The sequence below is a fragment of the Amphibalanus amphitrite genome, unplaced genomic scaffold, assembly GCF_019059575.1.
Source record: "Amphibalanus amphitrite isolate SeventyFive unplaced genomic scaffold, NRLGWU_Aamphi_draft 000387F_arrow, whole genome shotgun sequence".
NCBI lineage: Eukaryota > Metazoa > Arthropoda > Thecostraca > Balanomorpha > Balanidae > Amphibalanus > Amphibalanus amphitrite.
Genome location: NW_024881881.1, coordinates 457,593 through 485,099, shown reverse-complemented (window position 1 = coordinate 485,099; position 27,507 = coordinate 457,593). Strand labels below are relative to the sequence as shown.

Below are 27,507 nucleotides of genomic sequence, written 5' to 3'. Positions count from 1 at the left end.
TGAAGAGTGTGCTGTCAGCACCACCGGTTATGGCATACTTTGACCCGAGTCTGCCTACCGTGCTGCAAACTGATGCCTCCAGCACCCGTGGCATGGGCTTTGCGCTGCTGCAGCGTCACGGCGACGTGTGGCGCCTGGTTCACTGTGGCTCCCGATTCTTGACGGACGTGGAGACGCGTTACGCCGTCATCGAGATCGAGATGGCTGCATGTCTGTGGGCATGCAAGAAGTGCCACATGTATATAGCCGGCCTGCCTCAGTTCGACATTGTTGTCGATCACAGACCGCTCGTGTCCATCCTCAACTGCAAAAGGCTTGCAGACATCGAAAATCCGCGACTGCAGCGGATGCGCCTCAGGCTGACTTCATATTGCTTCATCGCGAGCTGGCAGCGGGGCGCCGATCATAAGATCCCAGATGCCCTGTCACGGGCGCCTGTCAGTGACCCGACAGCAGGGGACGAGGTGGCGGAGCCGGATCCGGATCCGCTGCATTCTGCGGTGATCGCCGCTCTCCAGGCCGAGAGCACCGCAGAAGATGGGACGCTGCTGGCGCCACTGATGGATCCGGCGCTGGAGAAGGTCAGGGCCGCCGCCTCACGTGACCCGGAGTATATGAAGCTGCGCGGCGTGGTAATGCACGGATTCCCGGACCACTGCCATGAGCTACCACCAGAGGTGCGTCCGTACTGGGGCGTGCGCAGCATGCTGGCCGTGGACGATGGACTGCTTGTGTACGGGTCGAGGCTCGTAATTCCGTCGGACATGCGGCGTGAGGTGCTGCGCCAGCTGCATGCGTCCCATCAGGGAATCGAAAGAACCCGTAGACGCGCGCGTCTCTGTGTTTACTGGCCTGGCATAGATAACGACGTCGCGAACATGGTGTCGTCCTGCAACGTGTGTCGCGCAATGCGACCCAGTCAGCCCCGAGAGCCGATGTGGCAGGAGGATCCGGCACCGGCACGAGTCTTCGAGTCAGTGTCTGCAGACTTCTTCCATGTCGCTGGCCGCACCTTCCTTGTGTGTGCTGATAGGCTGTCTGGATGGCCGTACGTCTCTGTGTGCCGCCGAACTGCGTCAGCTGACCAGCTGACTCGTGAACTCCGCCATCTCTTCTCTCTGATGGGAGTGCCTGCCGTACTGAGGAGCGATGGAGGACCACAGTTTGCCTCGTCAATATTACGCCGCTTCTTAGAGAAGTGGGAAGTGAACCACCAGATGTCGTCCCCTGGTCACCCTCAGTCCAATGGACACGCTGAGGCAGCCGTCAAGGCCGTCAAAAAGCTGGTGATCGCAGCGTCACTAAGAGGGACGCTCGACGAGGAGCAGTTAGATCGAGGTCTGTTGGAGATAAGAAATACACCTCGAGCCGACGGAAGATCTCCAAACCAGGTGCTGTTCGGCCATCCCGTCCGGACGCCGCTGCCGGTTCACCATCGTGCATTCGCACCGCAGTGGCAGCGAATGGCAGATGAGTGTGACGCACGAGCTGACAAGCTGCATCAGGAGGCCCGTCAGCGCCACGACAGGGATACCCGTCCCCTGTCACGACTGGGCATCGGCAGCAGGGTGGACGTGCAGGACCTGACAACCGGGCGGTGGGACCGCACCGGCATCGTGGTGGCCATCGGGGCCCGCCGATCGTACTCGGTAAAGATGCCGAGCGGGCGCCTGTATTGGCGGAACCGGCGTTTCCTGCGGCCGCACCGCCCGCTGGTCTCCGAGACGGCGGCGGACTGTGCCACACAGCGGCCATCGACTCGATCAGCTCGGTCGGAGCGCGACCAGCTGGCCGGTGGTGCCGTGGTGCCGCAGCCAGTCGGGCCCCGCCGCGCGGACACGGCCGTTCCTGCGCCGGCGCCGGCCCTGCGCCGCAGTACGCGACCCCGTGGTCCGCCTCGCCGGTTACAAGTACGTTGGGGAACCACAACATACGAGTAGGCTTTACAAGTACTGCGGGCGGAAAATGTGTTTGTTATTTGGTATCTCCAGTCAAGTTGTTTGCTTTGAGACGCTTCACTGCTGTTCTTTTTGTTTGTTTGTCACGTCAGCGTCTGGAGGGAGGTGATGTGATGTGATAGACCCTCCCGTCAGAGCGGCTGGGTCCGCCCCTGCTACCAGGGTCGCGGGGCGCTGCCGGTGTCAGGGTCAGTTGGCTCGGCTGCGTGCCGGGGTGCGCACGCTCGTGTGTGTAGTGCCGTGTAGTGTCCCGATTCCGAATACACTCGACCGTAACTCAACAAGGCGCACTGGCTAACAGACTTATCTCGGCCGCGGCCCGTCCTTGGCTGTTGTAGCGTCACATCTGGTCTCATCTCATCACTCCCCCTCCCTACCCGGCCCTGCCGGATCTGCAGTGGCGCCACGCCCCCCCCCCCCCCAGCCGGACCTGCATTGGCGCCACGCCCCCCCCCCCACACACCTCCCAGCCGGATCTGCAGTGGCGCCACGCCTCCCCCTCCTCCGCCCCACCCCCACTGTACCCACACCCACCACACCTCTCCCTGACTCTGGCCCCGTCATCTGGCGGGTACCCACAGTACCGTACAGTTCGCCACTGATTGTTCTTACCACCCCCTCCCCCATCTTTCTGCCGCTCCCCAGAACTCACCGATGAGTAAATTCACCTGCTGAGGACGACCTCCGCTCTCCAGTGTATCGTCTGACGACTTTGCGCATCAATTTCATCGTCAGACTACGGCGCCGGCTCGTCAGCTCGTCCTGCGAGCCATCACTTCACACTCGCTCGCACCAGTAGTGGAGAGAACATAGAGCGATAGACGGAGAGAGGCCATCCCCATCATCATCCATAGGGCGGCGGCGGGCGGCGGCCGGCCGGGCGGGAGACAAGAGACGAGAGACGAGGCGGGACTGTGGAGACACAGAGACAACGTGGAGACACCGGGAGTCCGGCGCCGGAGACCAAAGATGGCTTGAACCGCTGTGTTGGGCCTAGAGATGCACCGGCCTGAGTGGCGACTCGGCGTAAAGTAAAGTAAGGGTAAAGTAAGGCGGGAGTTCTTCGGTTAGTGGATATCCGGATAGTGGCGTAGAACTGGAGTAATTCGGTGAACTAGGGGGAGGGTTTGGGGAGTAAAACTCTCCGCCCGGACCCCCGGCAGGTTAGGGATATCGTTAGTGTGTCGATTCCGCAGTCCGATGTCGTCTCCGCTGCTGCAAGAAGTTTCGGAGAGCTGGTGGCGAGAGAACAGCGCCACCACTGCTCAGACGGCAGTTCGTTGAAGCTTGCTCTCCCGTTCCGGCCGCCAGAGGGCAGTCAGAGGCATTATTGGGCGGGGCTCGCCGCTGGCGGCCCGCTATTGGCTGACGGAAACCTGCCTGATCGCTGATTGGTCAGCGAGATCAGCCGCTCGTCTCCCATTGTTCGTCGCCCCGGCCGGCCGCCGCCCGTCGGTTGCAGATGTACAATTAGCTCTAGACTAGCTTGTATTATTCGGAGAGCGGTGTTTTTTTTTTCGACTGCCGCTCGCCGACCGTCGCGCGGCTTTTGATTTGATTTGTTGACAGCGCGTTTGCGGGAGCGGTCGCGGGATCGCCTTATTTGTAAATACCGGAGGGTGGCGAGGTTTGAACGGGGGCACGCGCGCCCCGCGGGCTCCGCCGCGTTCGACGCGGTCTGTGTGCTGTACTGAGCGAGTGTGAGGGCTTGGGGTTCAGTGACGGGCGCTAACCCTACTCCGACCATTCGAGTCCCATTTCATCGGGCGGACGACGCACACAGACAGACAATACACCACTGGCCGCCAGCGGGAGAACGGCCTGTTTGAGGGACGGATGGACGATGTACGGACTGGTGCCGACGGAAAGACGGTGTACGGGCACCGTACGGACGGACCGTACGGACTGTACGGAGGGTATAACACGAACTCCTAAGACCTTGATTAACTATGTACTGGACGGGCGTGCGGGAAACACCGGTCAAACGACCTGGAACTACACAGCCACGAACTCGCTACCACCGCGTTGCGAAACTGATGTCTTTTCCACTAGACCGCACGGAGGTCTGGTGGCCAGAGCGATGGAATAATGACGCTCTGCACACACCCAAGCCCGGTCCTTTCGTAACGACCGACGAGGTCAACACTCAACACACCATCAGTTTCTGAAGCATAACGTATCGTGGTCACTGTATTGAACATCAATAACAGGACATTCAGACCATAGAAGGCAGCAGTCACAAGCGTGGCACGATCTTCACAGCTGAACACTGCAACATCACGCGCACATTCGGATAGTAACGCCAGATAAAGAGGTAAACCACAGGCTAAATAGCGCATTAAGAGGACAGAAGCCGAAACACACCATGTAGTTGTAGTATGACATGCTGTGTCTTGATGGAGATATTGTAGATAATGTAGAATTGGAGATTGAGGTTTGAAGCACTGATGACACCGGTGTACTTTTGAGTCGTATCGCCCCGGCTAAGGTACAGCTCCCAGGGCCACTGTTACTAGAACTCACAAGGTAACAAGTTGTACCATTTTACCATGATCCTAAAGGATTGGGCATTAGCACGTGACACACCCCACGCAGAAATCATCCATATAATAGCACATAGTTACATATTTCGTAAAACCAATTCCATTGGCAAGCATCTTCAATGAGTAGATAGAGTTGGGAGAACATTGGAAGTACATAAATAGTCATAGAAAACCTCAATTGGGCATCCATTGTGGAGTCACCTTAACCCCACTGTAACACGTAAATAGTTAAGTAGTTAAAAAAAATCAAGCCATATGCTTTAATCGGCTTGCTAGATGTCTACCAAGTTTCATTGGTCTTCACATTGTTCAAAGACCTAAACCTACCACCAAATAACTTTGAAAAATATGACGCGCCATATCGTTGTAAAAACGAGAAAGCAATACAAAAACCTGCTCATCCATCCCATTGATAGAAAGCTGTACCCCTGTTCAGCGAATTAGCCAGTCCCTTGGCCGCTAGCGCTAGACAGATACGCACTGTTCATAACACGACCTTGCTTCAACGAACAGGTGAAGCGATACCGCCCACCATCTCTGGTGGTCTACCAACCTCTCTGGATCGGGTAGGCGCCCCCATACAGTTCCATCGAGGCGTTCAGAATATGCCGCCCAGGGTTCGCGGTGACATCAATCAGTTGCCTTCGATGATGGCTATTAGGGCCTTCTTGTAGTCGCCCGACGTTTCACTCTGTAACAGGGAGTAGGAGAACGTCAGTCTATGAGCCGCTGCTGAGGCCAAGTCAGCAGAGCAGTCTGAAGATGGAAGTGTCGTGTTTGTGCCTGCTAATGAACATCACAACACGGAAATAACTAGTTACCTGTTGGCTGTTTATGCTTACTAGAGGTACAGGTTTACGCGATAACTGTATGTTTTGATTTATGTTATGTTACGGGTGCATTGGTTTGAGGGATTGATTTGTATTTTTAGATGTATTATTTGGATAGATTTGGGTAGCCGTTTTTAATTAAACTGTAAGGGTTGGTGATAGGTGCGGGGTGTTCAAGTGTTTTGTTGGTTAGGTCCTTTTTTAACTTAACCTTACCCTACCCTACCCTACCCTACCCTACCCTACCCTACCCCTACCCTACCCTACCCCTACACTACCCTACCCTAACCTACCCTACACTACCCTACCCTACCCCTACACTACCCTACCCCTACACTACCCTACCCCTACACTACCCTACCCTAACCTACCCTACCCTACCCTACCCCTACACTACCCTACCCTACCCTAACCTACACTACCCTACCCTACCCTACCCTACAATCCCCTACCCTACCCTACCCTACCCTACCCTACCCTACCCTACAATCCCTACCCTACCCTACCCTACCTACCCTACCCTACCCTACCCTACCCCTACACTACCCTACACTACCCCAACCCATACACTACCCTACCCTACCCTACCCCTACCCTACCCTACCCTACCCTACGCTACCCTACAATCCCCTACCCTATACCCTATCCTACCCTACAATCCCCTACCCTACCCTACCCTACCCTACCCTACCTTAACCTTACACTACCCTACCCTACCCTACTCTACCCCTACACTACCCTACCCTACCCTACCTTAGCCCTACCCTACCCTACCCTACCCTACCCTACCCTACCCTACAATCCCCTACCCTACCCTACCCTACAATCCCCTACCCTACCATACCCTACCCTACCCTACACTACCCTACCCCTACCCTACCCTACCCTACCCTACCATACCCTACACTACCAAGTTTCAGCTAAATCGGCCCAGAAACGGCTGAGATATTGCAAGAACAAATTAATTGTATTTACTGGCGAATCCCCTTGGCGAGCGGTGCCTTGTGTCGGCCTTCGTTGTCAAAGGTCAACGACCTCCCGGCTCTGATTTCGCTCAGTTCTGCAAGCGAACAACTGAGCCTAAAGCACGTGCCCTCTGCTCGGCGCCGGTCGCGGCCCCACCACGTGCACACCGCTGAACCCACACCGTCGAAAATTTAATACGACAAATGAGTGCACGCGCTCGACTTGGCATGAAAATTTCACCCCCGTAGCCCTTACCATTTCCGAGCAATAGCCTGTTTTTGCCGATTCTAATGCTAACCCTATGGCGCACATGAGCACGCGCCACGGGCGCACCCCCAGCCATATCGTGCCCAAAATTTAATACGACCTGTTTTTTTACGTGACCCACGACTGGTAAAAATTTCACCATCCTGCGTCAATCGATGGCGCCGTAATAAGCCTTTTAGGGAGTAACCCCGACGGCGTGGGCGGCGGACTTTTTAGGATTTATAATATAGACTAGAGGTACAGGTTTACGCGATAACTGTATGTTTTGATATGTATGATTAACGGATGCATTAGTTTGGGTGTAGAAGCTTGCATTTTTATTGGTATTATTTGTGAAGAACTGGGTAACTGCTTTTAATTGAACTGTAAAGTATGATGGTGATGCATGCGAGTTGTTCGAGTCCTTTGTAAGTTAGGATTTTACTCAATTCAACCCTACCCTACCCTACCCTACCCTACCCTACCCTACCCCTACCCCTACACTACCCTACCATACCCTACCATACCCTACCATACCCTACCCTACCCTACCCTACCCTACCCTACCCTACCCTTACACTACCCTACCCTACCCTACCCTACCCTACCCTACCCTAACCCTACACCTAAATTACCCTTACCTACCCTACCCCTACCCTACCCTACCCTACCCCTACACTGCCCTACCCTACCCTACCCTACCCTTACCCTACCCTACCCTACCCTTACACTACCCTACCATACCCTACCCTACTTTACCCTACCCTACCCTACCCCTACCCTACCCCTACCTCTACCCCTACCCTACCCTACCCTACCCTACCCTACCCTACCCTACCCTACCCTACCCTACCCTTACCCTACACTTACCCTACCCTTACCCTACCCTACCCTACCCTACCCTACCCTACCCTACCCTTACACTACCCTACCCTACCCTACCCTACCCCTACACTACCCTACCCTACCCTACCCTACCCTACCCTACCCTACCCTACCCTACCCTACCCTACCCTACCCTAAACTACACTACCACCAACAGTCCAAGTTTCAGCTAAATCGGCCCAGAAACGGCTGAGATATTGCAAAAACAAATTTATTGTATTTACTGGTGATCCCCTTGGCGAGCGGTGCCCGGCGCCGGTATTCATTGTCAAAGTTCAACGACCTCCCGGCTCTGATGCTTTTCACTCAGTTTTAAGCGAACAACTGAGCCTAAAGCACGTGCCCTCTGCTCGGCGCCGGTCGCGATTCTAATGCTAACCCCATGCCGCACATGAGCACGCGCCACGGGCGCACCCCCGGCCGCATCGTGCCCAAAATTTAATACGACCTGTTGATTGACGTGACCCACGAGTCGTGAAAATTTCACCCTCGTGGTTCAATCGACGGCTTTGCAATAGGCGTTTTTGGGAGTAACGCCGACTGCGTAACCCCGACGGCGGCGGCGGACTTTTTAAGATTTATAATAGTAGATTGATTAACCCAGGGCTCTGATGAAGATTCTACAGCGCTCAAACCAAACAAAGTGAAAAATATATGCACCTCTCTGTCAAAAGAAATGCTGCATCATCGCGGTTTCTGTGCTAATCAAGGCTAAAACTCTGACGTGCAACCTGACCTGTAACCTACCACGCCGACCTGCTAAATGGTCTCAGAGTCAATTATACAAGTGCTAAAGTCTACAGCCCACGCCACAAAGCCAATCCAGTGTGTCTAGTATGTCCCAGGTTTGTCTCAACTCCTTCTCCCCCCCCCCCACACACACACCTTACTTTACCCCCCCCCCCCCTCCGGGTACCAGAGGCTTGCTTTGTCTGCCGCCGTGCGACTCACCGACACAGCCTTCTCCAGAGTTTTGCCGTAGAGTTTCAGGAACTCCTGTTTGATGTTTGCTAGGTCGTACTCGGCCCGACAGATGATGAGCCTCAGGAGGTCGTTGTCGCGCGTCCCCAGGCCCTTCATTGTGTCGTACAGCCGCTCGGCGAAGTAGGCAGTGCGGTTCAGGGAGCTCTTCACTGTAGGCAGGAGGGAGTGTGGTCTTAAAGCACTCAGCAAATGCGGTCCGGGGAGCTGATACATAGAGGAGACATTATGAATAAACTGTCGGTGGATAAACTACTCGAACCAATATATCATAGACGCTAATGCTATCATACAAATCATTCGATTATTCAACAAAAGCCGTACGAAACATTTAGCACCACACCCGGCCCTTTGACGCAGGGAACTGGTCCATATCTATCACAACCCACAGACACAGCTAATATAAGACGTGGCCATACCCACATTGCCTCGCCAAATGGCCAGCCAGCAGTGCCTGTTTATAAATCCCAGTATCACCAATGACCTACAGCACCTGTGTTATAATCCCGGGGCCATCAGCGCCTGTTTATAAACCCCAGTCTCACCAATAGCCAGCAGTGCCTGTCTATAAACCCCAGTCTCACCAATAGCCAGCAGCGCCTGTCGGTAATCCCCGCTGGTTTCCGACTCGATCGCCTTGATGAGACCCTTCTTGCTGAGTTTCTCGTACTCTGCCATTATGGCCTGCAGCTGGGCAGGGTTCTGGGTGACCAGGATCACATTGAACGTCTCCTCGTCTGTGCCCATCTTCTTCTCGCCTGTCGGGGGGAGAAAATGTGCGTGAATGCGTTAATGTGCGTCGGAAGACGCGTCATCAGTAGTCGGCCATCAGAGGTAATCACTGTAGCTGGGTGGTGAAAAACAGTGTGGCGATGTTAAACGCGACTGAATAATCTGCAGTCACGTGTCGGGTTTTATTTGTACCAGCGATACGCCGTCTAAGTAATTGTCACTTTCAGTTTCTTTCAAGAACCTATCGACAGCTAACAACCGTGAGCGTGATTTTGTGAACCTCAAAAATACAGTTTGTTATAGACTGGGCGGTACCGATTGATGCTCAATGCTCATGGACAGCTTTTCTTAAAAGTGATTTAGACTCAGCCGATTTAGCCGATTTAGACTATAGAACTGACAGTGATAATGTTCACCGCCAAAAGTCACCCGTCTGAGCAACGTTTTCAACAACATCTGGGGTAGAGAGGGCACGGTAAACGCATAAGGACCAAAACCGATTTAGATTGAGCCTGCCGCCTTATCACACCGACGATAGCACATCCAGCACAACACATATGACTAAAAATGGCAGATCAATATCGGCAGGCGGTGACGATACCGTGTCAAAGGGTGTAAAGGGCGCTCACTCACCAGCCTTGTAGAGGGCCTGGGCCTGGTTGGCAGCCTTCGCCTGGTCGACCTGACCCGACTCATCGCGGTTGGCCTGGGGTCACAGAAGGTCAACGGAAATCAGTGAACAAGTGCTGCTTTCATCGGAAAACAATGTTGTACACAATAAATACTATGTATAACAACTCGTTTCCTATTTGTGAAAAAATTACTTTTCGACTAAAATAGTAAAAATATGAATAAAATAGGAGCCATGTGCGGAGGACGAGACACTGAATCTATTTGTGGCATACGACAACTACAATATGTTTCACTGCCTTAATTCATAAACAAAGCCAAGAGAGTCGATTACCTACATGCACACATGCAACATTCCACGCATTACAAGCGAAATTCCACGCACAACGACGAAATGTGAGCAGGAAATCCGAAAGTACGGTTACGCCCCCGGCATGCTGCCCGATGAACTATTTCAAAGAGACCATAGTCCATAGCCCACACTATTGCCATTAGAATCATGTGTATAGGTTAGGCAGGTTCCTACTTCAGCTATGATTTATGAATGAAGCTTTTCTAGTTGGGTTAGTTGATGGTTATGCCTCACAGTTTGCTTTTGGGAGCGCATGCATTTTATCAAGTGGATCACGGATGATCACAGCTGTTCAAATACGTGAGACAGGTAGAAACTAGGGGCCTTTAGCGTTTTGTCGGAAGCGTCGTAGAGTCGTAGAGGTCTGGTCTACGTGATGCGAGCTCGGGACACTGGATTGAGTTGAGGCTCAGCGGACGCTGAAGAGAGAGTTAAATATATGCCGCAAGAAACTACCTAACGTTCCAGGTTGAGTCAACGAATATCTTCAAAGATTTTTGAAATAGGTAGGTAAGATACCTACTAACTACTATCAGTTAGGATCAACCGCTCGACAATACGCATGCTCAAGAAAAGTCAGTTTTCTTGTATCCTAAACGGCTAGATACTCTTGAGCTTGGAACAGGATTAGTTCCGTGAAAACAGAACACTTATGAGTCGATCGGGGTTCACATCCTACTCGACCAGCCAGATGGGTCAAGGCCGCCAAATTCCGACCCCGGCCCGTGCTAACCTACCTGAAGTACGGCGGTAAGAAGTCGTTTGAAGTGATCGCTGGATTCGGAGCGTACCGCCTGTTCCAGCGACCTGCCGTACACTGCAGGACACAGAGACGGGGTGGGAGAGAGGGCAGGATGAGAGAGAGCGAGCGAGAGAGAGAGAGAGAGAGAGAGAGAGAGAGAGCAGCCCTCCGCACCCCGCAGCCGGCCCCATGGAGGGAAGACGGGAGAGACGGAGAGGAAGGAGGAAGAGAATGGAGAACAGAGCTAGAGGGAATTCGAGTGAAACGGTAGCTATGATAACAAAAGAAGGAGTTGACCGTGATTCGGGCAGAATGGACAGGAAGAGTTAAGAAGACAAATAAAAAAGAGAAGGTTAGAGGAGAGAGAGAGAGAGAGAGAGAGAGAGGGGGGGAGTAGTCTAGAGAAAGGAGTTTGGGTAGCACGAGATAAGCTGTTACTCGGACGGAAGAAGAAGACAGAAAGAGAGGTGGCAATAACGGTATAGGCAGGCAGTGGAAGGAAGAGTGTAAATACCGTAGATTAGGGACCGTAGCCCTTGAGATGGAGGTTAAAAATGACATGACCGCATAACCGAGCACAGAGCCAAGCCACCCAACTAATGTTGCGGGTTCCACTAACCGAACTATCCGTGGCCCTTGTGTTAGCGGATTTAGCCGAAAATACCCGCAAGGCGCCTGTTTCATGCTCGATGTTGGTCAATGGGTGTAAGATTTTAATGCAACTGAAGAAACATTTGGGTGGGCGGTCTGCGCTGAATACCATCCCTTTTGCGCATTTTAGTACCTTAGAGGTTTCCGTTTTCGGTACTCCACGTAATAGCACGCACTGCAATGCATATACCTAGTAGTTATGTAGTTATGCAATTACGCATAAAAAACTAATGAAATAAGTAGTGCGCTATAGGGTTCGCAATAACAAGCATAGAATCTACCTAAGTGGGTCGTCTTTACTTCCGTGGGTTGTAGGTACTTCTGCAAAGGCTATGTGGTCTACTTAGAACAAAAATTGATCGGATGTAGGTACCGCATCAGAAGCATAAAGGACATCACGCTTCATTACGTGCATCCACAGGTAGCTTTGAGCAGTATTACGGAAACCCCAGCTGTGTTCCGACGCTGGTTAAGTACCTGTACAATGTCAGTGATGTAGCAAGTACTTGTTAGCACTGGGCTCACGGTATTAGGTACTTGCCCAGCTCTACCCTCTAAAAGGCCGGGCAGCGGGGTGCGGAATTGGCAGCAGGAAAAGATCACATCTTACCTGCAGCAGAGCTACGAGTATTTTCCTGAAATGGCCACTGGTCTCTTTGGTTACATCGCGCTCCAGGTCACGGTTATACACTGAAAATATATCACAGCTACATATAACCTTTATAAACTACAATCAAGAGCTGCGACATGGTTAAGCGATATAACGTTTAAAAATAATTTCCAACATTGAAACAATATGGCAATCTGATTAGGTAAAACGAAAATCATTAAAGAAAATACAGAACCCAGTTTGACTCATCCCAAACACTCATTAACGGTTCAAATGAAGACCATAGCACAATCGGTAGCTATCACACCACAAGTTAAGCATACGTTATTACGCAATAATAACAAATTCGATCATTTTACCGCGTACTTTTCTGGTAGGTGTCGCGGATGGCGCGGATCTCGGCGTTGCTGTGGGTGCAGAGCGTCTCAAAGAGGACATCCTCGTCCGTCCCGGCGCCCGCCATCGCCTTGTGCAGCTGGTAGGCCAGGAACTCGTACGGCGGCATCATCAGGCCCAGGATCACGTCCTCAAACTTTCCGCCCAGCTCAGACTTCAGGTCCTTGAGCAGGTCCTGGAGTTGGGGAAGGGTTAGGGGTGCGTCAGGTGGGCTGTAAGGTCCGACTTCAGGTCCTTCATAAGGTCCTGGAGTTGGGGAAGGGTTAGGGGTACGGCAGGGTGAGCCCAAAGGAAAGTCCTTGATCAGGTCTTGGAGTTGGGGGAGGGTTAGGGGTGCGTCAGGTTCAGGTCATGGAGTTGGGGAGGGTTAGGGGTACGGCAGGGTGAGCCCAAAGGAAAGTCCTTGATCAGGTCTTGGAGTTGGGGGAGGGTTAGGGGTGCGTCAGGTTCAGGTCCTGGAGTTGGGGAGGGTTAGGGGTGCGTCAGGTTTTAGTCCTGGAGTAGGGGAAGGGTTAGAGGTGCGTCAGGTTCAGGTCCTGGAGTTGGGGAAGGGCTAGGGGTACGGCAGGGTGAGCCCAAAGGAACGTCCTTGATCAGGTCCTGAAGATGCGGGAGGGTTAGGGGTACCGGGTGCGTCAGGTGGGCTGCAAAAGGAAATGTTCTTACTTCAGCGCTGGGTCAGATAAATTATTCAGAATAAGCTCATCGAAGTCCCATTAGCCGTTATCATAAACGTATCTGCACTGAGCCATCCACATTGAATCATTTCGCATACGTATTACGTTTGAAACAAGCATAATTCATAAACCATTTTTATAAGAGCATAAGGAATATCTTATTTATGTCGCGTCTTAAAGAACAGTGCGTGAGAAGTTTTTAACAATACATATTTGTCATCACATGACAAATGTACGTAAGCAAACGCAAACAAACTAACAAGCGGACACAAACACAAAAACATGTAAAAACAAACGCCCTAACCCGCTGTGGCTCACCCTTCCGTAGCCGCTCTTGTACTGGACGCTGATCTGTTGCCGCTGCGCGTTGCTGCGCCGGCACAGAACCTCAATAATGGCCTTCTCGTCCGTTCCGAGGCCTTTCATGGCCTTCCGGAGCGCGTGGGCGTCCGAGGCCGGGTCAAAGCCGGCCGCCGGCCTGATGGTGCCCTGCAGCTGAGGGCAGGGGTCAGGTCAGGTCACGTCAGGTCGGGTCAGATAAGGTCAAAGCCGGCAGCCGGCCTGATGGTGCCCTGCAGCTGAGGGCAGGGGTCAGGCCAAGTCACGTCAGGTCAGATCGGGTCAAGGCCGGTCGCTGGTCTGATGGAGCCTTGGAGCTGAGGGAAGTCAGGTCAGATCAAGTTTAAGTCATGTGTCAATTGTCAGCTTGACGGAGGCGCGCCACTGGACGAAGGTCACGTCGGGACGTCCCTTCAAGGTGAGTCATTTCTAAAGATCGCTGTCTACTGTTCGATAAGTTCAATAGTGTCATGTGAGAAAATGCTGCGTATGTAGCAATCTATGTAATATGCATGACGAATTGTTTTATCTGAGGTAGTTTGAGGTTGAAGTGTTTTTATCGGACAGTGCTGACGTCATGCATGTTAGGTTAGTGAGTCATTTTCATAAATATCGGAACCCCATGACAGTACATTTTCTTTCATTTTCCATCAATTCTCTCTGTATGACGTAGCCCAAAACAATGGCCGACTGATCGTGTCGGTACAAACATCGACTGCGGTAGGTTCGGGATGAACGGGACTGGTGACCCAGCAACTGGTGATCAGGTTTGGGGCTGTTAAACCAACGCACGTATCTACGTACTAAGCGCTTGCTAGGGCCTACTAAGTATTTAGCTTTGTAAAATTATTATGATATTTAACATTTGTCAATTAATTGGAACTTTTTTCCTAAAAACCAAATATTTCCGTCGATGGAGACGGCGGTAAAACACGATAAGTAGGTACCTACCTGTTTAACCCGCGCCCAGATGGGGTCTGCCGAGCAACGTGGTCTGATGGGGGGGGGGCCATTTTGCCCCCCCCCCCTCAGATCTCGAGAACCACGCAACATAGCGACAAGCGGTAAACGGTGTTGGATAGCCCCAACGGGGAACTACCTTGTGACCCAATTTCATTGACCTCGGTCAAACCGATGACGTCACAGGTCAGGTCAAAGGTCGAATTTTCACCGTTTTCAGGCATTTCAAGAAATGCGTTGTAAAATCGAGTAAAACGCATTTCATTGAAAATCATCGGTGGAGAAATGTTCTTCAAACACATGTTTTGCTATTTGAGGTCACTGATACCAGGTCAGGTCACAGAGGTCAGGTCACTGGGGGGTCACAATATGAAAGTGTCGTGTGATACATGTTTTATGGTCCATTTTACATGACAAATGCGATTATGTGGGTCAGACAGACTTTAGGGCCAGCTTAGGTCACGTTTTGGTCAAGGTCAGGTCAAGGTCAGGTCAAAGTCAGGTCAACTTAGGTCAAATTTCAAAGTTGATATTTTTGCTTAAAATGGGTATCGATTCGATGCAGCTCGTCACGGGGAGTTCAATGGTGGTCTCCGTTTTGCGCTACGAGGTCTAGAATTGCTAAAAATTGAGTTCAAAAATTTGACGTCATAAATTTTTAACAGTTTTTTTGCTATAACTTGGCCAAAAAAAGAGGTATCGATCTAAAATTTGGTATGTATATCGAAGAGCGTAGGGACTATCACATATTTTCCGTTTTTCGAAATTCGACAAAAATTGGAAATTTTTTGAGTTTTTCTAAAAAAATCAATTTTTTTGATTTTTGGGGGTCAAAATCCCAAAATTTCGAAAATCCGAGATAGCAGTTTTGTAGCGCCGTCTTTTCTCTACACAACCACATAAAGAACTTTAAAATTGCTTGTTAACTATAGAATTGGTGAGCGTTTCAAGATGTCATGTTTTTTGCTCATTTTTGCTCGAACATGACCTCAGTTTGACCTCAATAACTCCTGACCTGAGGTGACCTGTGACTTGAAATTTTGTGTGAAGGTGTCAAATTGATGCCCGGTAAGGTACCCAAAATTTGGCGGCGCTGCGCGCCGCCGTTTTCTCGCTATTTAAGAAAAACCACAAGGGGGGCCAAAATGGCCCCCCATCAGGGCGCGGGTTAAGTGTTTGTGGGTAACGAATTTGCCCTAAGATGCATTTGATTTCGTTGCTTTAATCAAACATTTTCATACAAGCCACTGCGAAACAGATTAGCCGCAATGTTCCGCAGATATCTGATTCTAAGTCAACACTTGGCAGGCACTTATTACCTAACGTCAGACGTGAATGTTGCCCTCTGAAGTCTTACCGCCGTGATCGGTCAAGGTCACCCTCTTTAGAAAGAAAGCGCACAAAAACACATCACACAGCATCGGACTAATGCAGAACACATTAAAACGTACCCCGAAACACGGGACGGCCCGTGTTTTGTTGTTTTTTGAGGGGAGGGGGCACGTTCTGGAGGTGCGTGGTGAGAGTTGGGAGTCATGATCTGTGTGGTGGGAGTCATGATCTTTACACAGTAACTACCAGTATAACGCCTTTTGGGGCGACTAACGGAGCGAGCGAGAGGGTGGGCCTTGCACGTGCGAAATTTCGACGGGGTACCTCCAGCTGACTTGTGCACGGCACCTTACTAACCGGTCTCTAGCGACGTGCCAAATTTGAGCACAATCGGCCCAGCCGTTATCGAGATCTGGAAGCGGCACCCTGCACGTGCGCACGTGCAAAATGGGTCCAAACTGACTTTTGCACGGCACCCTACTAACCGGTCCCTAACCATGTGCCAAATCTGAGCGCCATCGGTCCAGCCGTTCTCGAGATCTGGAAACGACCCCTGCACGTGCGCACGTGCAGCAGCACCCCAACTCTGGCACATGGATATGCAGTGCCTAGTAGGTGCCTACCTACATGCCAACTTTCAGCGCAATCGGCCAAGTAGTTACCGAGATATTGCAATAATTACAAAACGGACACCTCTTCGTTTTGCACGTGGCACGTGCATAAGGGGTCACCCACATGCATCGGGAATAGTCCAATACTTGGTAGAAGGAACGAAGCTACCCTACAAAAATTACCGCGTGTAAATCGGTCAAGTGGTTGCTGAGATATAAGCGTCGCAGAATCGTGACCACGGCCGGCCGGCCGGCCGGCCGCTCATACTCAGAAATTTCCGTTAATCTAAGGAAAGACTACGCTCGCTTCGCTCGCTCCGTAATAAGCAAGTTGAGTTCTTCATTCAAGTGCTCAACGCACCCGAACGCAAACGATTGCTTTTCTGTATAAACATAGGTCTATTTCTATTATTTGCTACTTCTCTTTCATCAGTAAAATACAGCCATGCTAGCATAGGCGGCGGAACGGGGAAGGCACCGGGGCACCGTGCCCCCCTTTGATTTTGGCATCTTAACATTAGCCCTATGGGCGTTGCATGGAAAGAATGGGACCAAAAGTCGGCAGTGCCCCCCTTTAATTGAAGGTGTTCCGCCGAGCGCCGCTACTGCATGCTACAGTTCCAATAAACAAACACGCGCCATTTTTCTACAGGTCGGGACGCACGCCGGACGCGCCGTGATAAGTGAGAGTAAAGTGCCGTCCCACACAGCGTGGGTAAAAATTGACAGTGACCCGACCATCAACAGGTCATCAACGGCCGCTTTCACCGGAACCTGACAGCGGCCAGCGCCCCCTCCCCTCCCCCCCCCACACACACACACGGGACCCGTCATCGATCAATAATGTTATCCATGTGACGTTTATGTGGTGGAATTGAGTTAACGTCCCCCCGATTTGTCCACTCGAGTATTTCCGTCTCGCCCCCGAGTGTTCACCACAAACTTGGTGCGATAAGTGATTGTGCAACAGGTGGGGGCTCGGGCTGTCACCCGGCATAGCATGAGCCATCGCCCTCACATATGTGTGTGATGAAGTAACCTCCCCAGCTGACACCGCCACTTACTCGCTAATCGTACAGCGAGCACCTTCCTTATACACCTTCCTTATCCAAATTCCGTAAACTTTGTCGTTTATCAGATGCCTTACCTACCTATCATGTATCTGACTTATAAGCTGCTCGCACCATCGCGGGAGTCCCAAGCCGCCGCCGCCGCTACCGGTCGCCCCGCCCCGCCGACGTGAGCGAGGCGGCACACGACAGCCACGAGACACTGTTTGGGGCGGGGCCAAAGCACACCGCCTCTCTCTGCTTCCTCCCTCTCTCCCTCTGCCTCACCTGAGCCATGGTGATCCCGCGAACTATGTCTCAAAAATCACTAACGGCGGCGTCTTATCACACTCCCAGCGAGCGCCGCACTATCTCTCAGACTCGTCTGATGAGAGGCTCTGTTTGCCCAACGTTAGCGCAGCGCGCAGCCGCCAGCCCGCACGTCAGCACCGATCCCACGGTATCAGGCTGTGGCTTTGGCAACGCCGGCCCCACACGGTGATCGGCCGGCCAAGCCAAGCCGGTGAGAGTGGCGGTCGGTGAAGTCCGGTGACCTTAATGTGACGTCATATGTTTGACGTCATCTTGACGCACGGTGTGACGTCATTAGGTGTCTGAGTCACTCGTGTAGGCCAATCTCCGGCTCGACGGCTCGAGGTGCGTATATTGGGATGATTCAAGGCGGTATAACAAGGACATTACGTACGACTAATGTAATATTGGACTCGACTATTGTCACAATGTTTAGTGTGACTCATAAAGCACGTGCGGCTTATTAGCCCGCGCCCTGCTGGGGGGGGGGGGTGTTTGAACACCCCCCCTGTGGTTTTTCGCGAATATCTCAAAAACGGCGGCGCGGAGCGCCGCCGTTTTTGGTACACCTTATCATACATCAATTCTACACATGTTGAGAAAATTTCAGACCAAGGTCATTCAAGGTCAGGTCACCAGGTCACTCGAAGTGACCTCACCTCATAAAAAGTTTCAATGTCTGTCATAGCTACACCGAGTGACCGATCGCTTTGTAACTTTCAGCGATTGCTAAGAGCATTAGCATGTACAAAATGTATATCTCAGAATTTTGATATCGATGACCTAAGGTCAGGTCAATTTTGCGACCTCACCATTATAAGTCAATGGGAGAAAATTGAAATGCGCCTGTTTTGGACGAAAGACATTATAAACACTCCCAAACACTGAATTACAAGTTGTTTAGACACACTGAACATGAAAATGGTGTCTGTGACCCCTGTTTATGCCCTGAGGTCATCTTAGGTCACGAATGGTATCTAACAGTTTTTCGCAAATAACTTTTGATAGAGGCATGCCAGAGCGATGAAAACGCCTTAGATGTGTTCAGCTCGACGATACGGATCGACTGATATGCAACATGACCCTTTCCGGTCAGGTCATGACCTTGACCTGAGGTCAAATTTTCAAGTTGACCTTTCAAGGTCAAATTATAGTTCGTTCGATGCGTCTTGACGAGAGGAACACGATGCCGGTAAAAGTAAGCTCGTACAATGCTTGGGTCAAAAGTTATTGCAGAAAAACTGTTTCCGAAAAAATCGGCTATTTTTGCAGTTTTTGCCCCCTGCAGGCAAAACCGTTGACGTTAGGTCAAATCTGAGAAAATTACTCAGAAAGGGCGTTAATAGGGCTATGGAATGCGCTTTTCCGCGGCGCTGTAGCTCTATTGGTTCCCGAGTTATGCGTTGGCTTCTTGGAAATTTTCGACATTCGACCTGGAAATCGGCGAAAATTTGCCTTCAATGACCTCTGGTGACCTGACCTTTGACCTGACCAAAAAATTGACCGAAGTGATTTCCTCATTATTTTTGACGCTCTTTCGAACGCCGCTTTCCGCGTATCGCTACGTGGCCCAGGAGCCGAGTTAGAAGGGGGGGTGTTCAAACACCCCCCCCCAGCAGGGCGTGGAAATCCAGGACCCCCAGCCGGGCGCGGGTTAGCCCGCGCCGGGCCGGTACAGGGCAAGTTCCGCGCCGAGCCGGGGGGGGGGGAGTATCTGAACACCCCCACCCCGTCTAACGCGGCTCCTGGGCCACGTAGCGAGTAGCGACACGCAGTAAGTGGCATTCGAAATAGCGTCAAAAATAAGGAAGAAAACACTTGGTCATTTTTTAAGGTCAGGTCAAAGGTCAGGTCACCAGAGGCCGTTAAAGGTCAAATTTTGCCTATTTCAACAGTTTTCGAAAACCCGGCGCATAACTCGGGAACCAATAGAGCTAGAGCGCCGCGCATTCGACAGCCCTTTCCAGGGTGATTCTGTAGTGTCCTCAGATTTGACATCAGGGTGGTGTTTCACCGATGACAGCAGCACGCTGCTATTAAACGTGTCAAATCGGGTTTCCATGGAGACGTCAACAAACCCATCGCTCCAACACTGCCACAAGTGTGACGTCAGCTCGCGAAATGGAATAGCAGCGTGCTGCTATCACCGGTGAAACACCGCCCAGGTCAAACGTTGTACGACATTTATTTTGCCAGCATCGTGCTCCTCTCATCGAGACGCGACGAATGCACAATAATTTGACCTTGACAAGCCATTTTAAAAATTTGACCTCAGGCTAAGTTAATGAGCTGAACGGAAAAGGTCATGTTGCATACCAGTCGATCCGTATAGTCGACCCGAGCTCATCTGAGGTATTTTCATTACTCTAGCATGCGCCTATCAAAAGTTATAAACAAAAACTATTTGACCTTCATTTGTGACCTGAGATGACCTCAGGGGTATAGAAAGGGGTCACGGATGCCATTTTCCAATTCAGTGTGTCATGTTGACTTGTTATTACCTAGGTGTTTGTAGTTTATAGTTATGTGTGGCTCTGTGTGACCGGCTGGGACGCCGCGTGGCCCAGACGCGCCTGGGGGACGCCGTCTAGCCGACACTGACAAATGTGTCCAAGGGGGTGTCCTGTTACATATGTGACGACGGGGGCGCCGAGTCGCGGTGGCAGCGGCGCCGGGTCGCGCGGGAGGGTTGGCAGTGTGGTTGGAACGGTCGCAGGAGGAGCACCCAATACACTCATCTACAAGCTATTTCGGCACCATGCCTAAAGTGAAGGCATCTGCGAGTGCTAGTGCTGGTGTGACGCCGACGGCAGCGGAGTCCGGCGGAAGGGCCACGTTTGACCCTCGGCTGATACCTGAGTTCAGTGGGGAAGGAACGGCGGACATAGTCGAGTGGGTTACCCGTGCCGAGGTGCTGAGCAAGCACCATGGGGTGAATCTGGCGCTCGTGCTCCCAGCACGGCTGACTGGCGGCGCCTTCGCGGTCTGGCTGCAGATGCCAGAGGAGAACCGCCGCTCCGTGGACAGCGTGAGGGACGCGCTGTATGACGCCTTCGCAATGGACCCGCTGGCGGCCTACGACGCGTATGCCAGCCGCCGTCTGCAGCCGGGCGAGTCGGCCGACGTTTATCTGGCGGACCTGCGCCGTTTGGCCACGCTGCACGGTGGAGTATCGGAAAAGGCCCTCGCTTGTGCCTTCATCGCTGGACTGCCGGACACCGGCCGCAGCGCGATTCGGGCCGGCACTCGAGCAGAGGCGCTGGACCTGGCCAGCATTCTGACGAGGGCGCGGGCAGTGCTCAGTGACGAGCGCACCTCCACGGTGGCGGCAGCGGCCCGTGAGCAGGCCGACGGAGCAAGCCGCCGTAAGCCGACGGAGCGTAGAGCCAGCCGCCCCCCGCTGCGTTGTTGGGTATGTGACCAGGTGGGTCACATCGCAAGAAGGTGCCCAAACGGTCGGGAGACCGCGTCAGCGCCAGCGCCGTCTCCCAATCAGTAGCGCGCACACTTCCGGTCGTGTGGATCAGCGTGGACGGGCGTAAGTGCCGTGCTCTAGTGGACACGGGCTGCACGGACACACTCGTTCGTGCTGGAGCCTGCTCGGACTGGTCACCGCGCCCGGTCAACATGATGACCGTGAACGGCGGGACGCTGCGCTGTCTGGGCATCGCTGAGATCACCGTGCAGCACCGGGAGAACCGGGCGAGCCTGACGGCCCTGGTCGTACCCGATCGGCCGCTGGGCATGGACGTGGTGCTCGGTATGTCTGGTATTGTGGCACTGGGCGGAGTGTGTGTGAAGATGCCCAATGGCGTGGAATTTGGTGCGGCAGTGGTGCCGGCAGCGGCAGTGGCGGTGGCGCCGACAGTGGTGACGGGGGCGGTGCCGGCTGTGGAAGCGGCGGCACCGGCGGTGACGGCGGTGGCGCCGGCGGTGCCGACGGTGGTGACAGGAGCGGCGCCAGCAACGACGGCGGCGGTGGCGGTGCCGCCGCTGGTGACAGGGGCGAGGCCAGCTGCTGGGACAGCGGTGCCAACGGAGACGGCGCCGCCAGCAGCGACGGCGGCGGTGGCGGTGGCGACGCCAGCTGTGCGTACGGTGGCCCCTAAAGTCGTGGGAACGGCGGCCGCGGTGCAGGGCGAGACGGCGGCGGCAGGGCCGGTGACAAATGGGGCAGTGGTGGCGGCCAATGCCAAGGCCGCGGCAGGGACGGCGCCCGTGACGGGGGCGGGTCCGGTGAGAGGGGCGGCGCCGGCCGCCAGTGTGGACCGTGGGGACCTGTCAGTGGACGCCGTGGATTTTACGGCCCGGTTTTCGGCAGACAGTGGCGAGTGGACGGTGGCGTGGAAGTGGACAGACGGAGAGGGCCCGGACCGCCTCAACAATACAGTCGCCCAGTACAAAGTGCCGGACGCGGCACGGCCAGCCTATGACGAGGAGCTGGAACTGTGGGCTCGAGAGGGGTGGCTGCAGGCATATGACGAGCGAGTGGACGGCCCAGCGCGCGGTCTGATACCTCTGATGGCGGTTGAACAGCCCAAAAGGACAAGGTGCGGCCGGTATTGGATTATCGCGAACTCAACAGGCACGTCACCGCTCATACAGCAGACGCAGAGGTGTGCGCAGAGCAACTCCGTCGCTGGCGGCGGCACGGCTCACGATTGGCAGTGCTCGATCTGAGAAAGGCCTACATGCAGCTCCGGCTGGACAGACGGCTTTGGCCATACCACACCGTACGAGTGCGCGGTCAGCTTCACTGCCTGCAGCGCATGTCATATGGGCTGAATGTAGCTCCGAACATCATGAGATCTGTGGTGCGGACTATACTTGACCAGAACGAGGCGGTCAGCCGGGGCGTTCTCCCGTACGTTGACGACCTTCTCGTGAATGAGAACGTCATCTCCGCGGAGCAGGTTGCAGAGCACTTCTCCCGGTACGGCCTTGTCTGCAAGCCACCGCAGCGCCCGGCGGACGGCGCTCGAATGCTGGGGCTGCAGGTGAGCTGTTCGCGCTCGGGAGAGCTGCAGTGGCGCCGGGACAACCCCGTCGGCGCACCGCCAGAGGTGATGACGCGCAGGGCGCTGTTTGCATGGTGCGGCCAGCTGGTTTCCCACCTTCCAGTGGCCGGCTGGCTGCGTCCAGCTGCGGCCTGGCTAAAGAGACGGGCTAATGCTCTCAGTCAGGGCTGGGATGATCCCATCGATGACCCGGACCTGCGCGCTCAAGTCAGCCAAGTGGCTGAAAGGGTGACCTCCAATGACCCGGCCCGTGGACCCTGGAGGCTGACGGGTGAAAAGCTGACCGTATGGACAGACGCCAGCAGCCTCGCCTCGGGCGTCGTCCTGGAGGATCCGGAAGGCGGCGTAGTGGAGGACGGGAGCTGGCTGCGGCCGGAGACTAAGGCAGCCATGCATATAAATATGGCTGAGCTGGACGCGGCGCTCAGCGGCGTCAACATGGCGATCGCGTGGGGGATCAAAGTCATCGATCTCCGCACGGACTCGGCGACCGTACATAAGTGGGTCGGTGACGCACTGAGCGGCCGGTCGCGTCTCCGGACAAAAGCTCATGCCGAGATGTTGATTCGCCGCCGGGTGGACATCATCCGTGAGCTGGTGACTGAGTTCCAGTTGACGATCACCATCAAGCTGGTCAAGTCAGATGAAAATCCGGCGGACGAAATGACACGCGTGCCCAAGGAATGGCTTCGAGCCTGCAGGGCAGAGGAGGAGACAGCAGCGGTGACAGGCGCGGTGCCGGTGGCGGCTGCAGTGGCGCCGGACGGAGAGTCCACACACCCCGACACGGCTGCAAAAATTCGAGCGGTGCACGAGAACATTGGACACCAGGGTGTCAGGCGCACGCTCTGGTATTTGCGGCGTGACGGTGAGCGGTGGGCCACTAAGCCAGCGGTGCGCGCAGTGATTCGGACGTGTGACGTGTGCCAGTCAATTGACCCGGCACCGACCCGCTGGCGACACGGGTCACTGGGCGTTCAACTGACCTGGGAGCGTCTCGCCATCGACGTCACACACTACCGTGGCGATCACTATCTGACCGTGGTCGACTGTGGTCCGTCCCGCTATGGAATATGGCGGCGACTGCGCCGGTCAGACGCGGCCGAGATCACTGCTCATCTCGAAGCCGTCTTCCTGGAGCACGGGGCGCCGGCAGAACTGCTTCTGGATAACGCCACTGAGTTCCGTGGTCGCCGCATGGGAGCGTTCGCGGCGAGGTGGGGCGTGACCCTGCGGTTCAGGGCGGTGCACGAGGCAGGCGGGAACGGCATCGTGGAGCGTCATCACCGGACGATCAAAGTGATGTCAGCCCGCAAAGGATGTACCATCGCGGAATCACTTCACCGCTACAATATGACGCCCCGAGATGGCTCGCAGGCTGAGAGCGCTCCCGCCGCCGGCGCATGTTCCGTCGTGTCGGACGTGACCTGCCGGTGACCGGCGCCGGCGGACACAATGACCGGCCGCCGCCGGCTCTCCCTGCAGACTCTGAGCGGGGAGCCGGCTTTAGGGAGGGCGACCTGGTGTGGGTGCGGCGCCGCGGGCCTGCGACTCGCTGTACTGACGTTTCCCGGCCTGGCACCGTCACACGTATCGTGACCGACCAGCTTATCGAAGTTGACGGTACTCCGTGGCACGTTAGGTGCGTGCGCCACCGGCACACGGGGCAGCCGACGGCGGCCGATCCCCTGATCGAGGACGACAGTGAGCCGGCTATGTCGCTCGGTGCGTCAGAGCATTCATCGGCGGTCGGTGGGACCGATCCCTCGGTAGAGGTGGAGCTGCCGCAGCCGACCTCTGAGGAGCCACCGGCTCAGAACAGTACTGAACCGCGACGTAGTGCAAGAGTGGGGGCTCCGCCAGAACGCTTCGGGGTAGTAGTACCGAATAATATCGGCTAACTGCTGTAATGTATTTCGTCTTTCGTGTTGATTGTGTCGTATTTCGTGCCGTAAGTGTCTGATGTAGTGCATTGTGTCATATTGCGTGTGTACGTGGAGATGTGTGATCTTAAAGATCAGGGGGACGTGTAGTTTATAGTTATGTGTGGCTCTGTGTGACCGGCTGAGACGCCGCGTGGCCCAGACGCGCCTGGGGGACGCCGTCTAGCCGACACTGACAAATGTGTCCAAGGGGGTGTCCTGTTACATATGTGACGGCGGGGGCGCCGAGTCGCGGTGGCAACGGCGCCGGGTCGCGCGGGAGGGTTGGCAGTGTGGTTGGAACGGTCGCAGGAGAACAGGGGCGCGGGAACTACTTTCCGACTGGGGGGGCACACCATAATAGAGATTAACCTAGGGTACCCCCAAATCTAGGTTTCTCACCGGTTTTAGGCCACTTATTTTTCACCCCTCGGATTTTTCAACAAAAAAAGAAAACATTTGCAAAAAAAGTGTGGTATTCCGTCTCAAAGCTGTGGGGGCACCGCCCCCACGGCCCCAGAGTTGGGGGGGCAAGCTGCCCCCACTGCCCCCCCGGCTCCCGCGCCTATGCAGGAGAAGCACCCAATACATTCGACTACAGTGTTTTAAAGTGTTTAGAATGGCGTTGGTCCAGAAGAGACACATTTCAATTTTCTCCCATTGACTCGAATGGGGAGGTCGCAAAATTGACCTGACCTTAGGTCACATATATTAAAATTCCGAGATACAAATTTTGTACATACTGTTAGTATGATCAATCGCTGAAAGTTTCAAAGCAATCGGCCATTCGGTATAGCTATGACAGACGTTGAAACTTTGTATGAGGTGAGGTCACTCAAAGTGACCTGGTGACCTGACCTTGAATGACATAGGTCTGAAATTTGCACACCATGTGCGGAAAAGACGCATGAACAGGTGTGCCAAAAACAGTGGCACTTTTTGAGATATCTGAAAAAAACCTCAGAGGGTGCTCACTGCTCAACACTTACGGCCCCCGTCGCGGGTTAATATTTGCAATATTTGCGGCGTTGACATCTCTTTTCTCGAGCCGATTCAAAACCAACCCTGACCACGACTCTGACTCCCACTTCCACTCCAAGTCCGGACTCTCAAAGTGCCGCGACTCGCAAAGTCCGCCCAATGAAACATCGGTAATGCTTGTTGATATTTGAGCACTCGATGTGTTCAGACCTATCGGACATATTCGTCACTCACCCTGTCCCGGTACCAGGCGACTCCAGCGGCGGAGGTCGCGCACAGCGGGCCGACTGGGGATACTGCGGGAGAAGGCACGCGCCGGGAGCTCTGACGACCCGAGAATCCGCCCGGTTGTGCAGGAAATCCGCCATACTGGCCGGAAAAACATCCAGGCTGACTAGAAGATACACTGGATTTGCTAGGAAAGCCAGCGGATTGACTAGGATATCCAGCGGATTGACTAGGGTAACCAGCGGATAAACTAGGATATCCAGCGGATTGACTAGGATATCCAGTGGATTGACTAGGATATCCAGCGGGCTGGCTAGTATATCCGCTGGACTGGACGGGATAGGACGAGGAAGCCGGGGTCGGGTATGACGTCTCAGGTTGCGATCCAGGATACCCTGAGGGCTGCGATCCGGGATAGGAAGGGGTTTGGCCAAGATATCCAGGCTGTGTTGTGGGTGGATATCCAGGCTGGGATCGCTGAGGATATCTAGGATTTCAGCTAGGATATCCGGGCTGTGAGCTAGGATATCCTGACTGTGGGTTGGGATATCCTGGCTTTGAGTTAGGATATCCTGGCTGTGAGTTAGGATATCCTGGCTGTGAGTTGGGATATCCAGGCTGAGCTCCAGGGTACGGCGGATATCCTGATGGCTGATCCTGAAACAAGTAAACAGTATTTAATAAGATTGTTAGGAACCAAAGCAATGAAACAGTGGTCATAATTGCAGCAAACGATTACACAAGGCTTGGGAAGCGACAGGATAGTTTCAAACGCACGTGGGCGGAATAGAAATCACTTTGTCTCAGCCAGTGGCTATGGGCTTTGCATACCTAATTGATAATGCACTACTAACAATAAAGCTTTTATTAGACTTTGATACCTGTAGAACATCGAAGCTATAGTTTAAAATTGTTAGGTAAACTGATTGCGATTTAACTTCGATTTAATCTGAGCCTCGGTAAAACGCTTCAACGCGGTGTCAAAATGTAGCGTAGCGAGATACCTAACCAAGAAAAATAAAACAGCCAGCCCTGGTAAACCAATGACGTCATTTACGCGTCACGTGACCATACCAGAGTGACGTTGAAGCCGACGGGTGCCGGCTGGCCGCGCGTGGCGTACTGAGGGGTGTCAGCGGGTGCAGAGGGCTGCACCCCGCCCGGGGGACCGCCCGGGTAGGGCGGGTAGCCGCCCCCGCCCCCGCCCCCGCCGCCGTACGAGAAGTAGCCGCTCATGGGATTTAGAAATCTGTGAAACAGTCAGGGTAGGTAATAGGTATAGAGGAAACAACTATGTCTCTTAGTTCATGAATATAATAATTCATTTCATTTCATAAGTAAAAGCACCAAGAAATAACCTGGATTAAAGGGACCCTCCCACCTTCAAAAAAGTTTATGAATTGGCATGAAAGTGATGTCGCTCGGTTCAGAAAGAGCGAAAACGAATATCTACCAAATTTCACCGAAAAATATTCACCGGTTTTCAAGATATTAGACTTTTACTTTTGTTTAGTTTTTGGGATCTTAGCTGTTCCTAGCGACTTTATTTGGAACCA

At 53.6% G+C, this 27,507-nt stretch overlaps 2 protein-coding genes across 6 annotated transcripts; both read right to left on the bottom strand.

Moving 5' to 3' along the window:
• Positions 1-4,135: 4,135 nt before the first annotated feature.
• On the bottom strand, positions 4,136-26,398 carry LOC122390235 (annexin-B12-like). 5 transcript variants are annotated; one of them, XM_043382971.1, is made up of 8 exons: positions 25,958-26,398; positions 13,518-13,694; positions 12,493-12,697; positions 12,127-12,206; positions 9,775-9,847; positions 8,994-9,167; positions 8,380-8,561; positions 4,136-5,192 (listed from the first exon to the last, which is right to left on the bottom strand). In XM_043382971.1, exons 2-8 carry the CDS (start codon positions 13,623-13,625, stop codon positions 5,136-5,138), a joined length of 879 nt encoding a protein of 292 aa, XP_043238906.1. In that variant the 5' UTR covers positions 13,626-13,694; positions 25,958-26,398; the 3' UTR covers positions 4,136-5,135. The 5 variants fall into 5 exon arrangements, with proteins under 5 accessions (XP_043238906.1, XP_043238902.1, XP_043238901.1 ...); XM_043382967.1 differs by lacking the exons at positions 12,127-12,206; positions 25,958-26,398 and adding exons at positions 10,861-10,940; positions 17,779-17,955; XM_043382966.1 differs by lacking the exon at positions 25,958-26,398 and adding an exon at positions 17,779-17,942.
• Positions 26,399-26,446: 48 nt separating this feature from the next.
• Positions 26,447-27,196, bottom strand: LOC122390236 (calcium-binding protein P-like). The gene is made up of 2 exons (XM_043382972.1): positions 27,026-27,196; positions 26,447-26,608 (listed from the first exon to the last, which is right to left on the bottom strand). Exons 1-2 carry the CDS (start codon positions 27,185-27,187, stop codon positions 26,447-26,449), a joined length of 324 nt encoding a protein of 107 aa, XP_043238907.1. The 5' UTR covers positions 27,188-27,196.
• Positions 27,197-27,507: the final 311 nt, after the last annotated feature.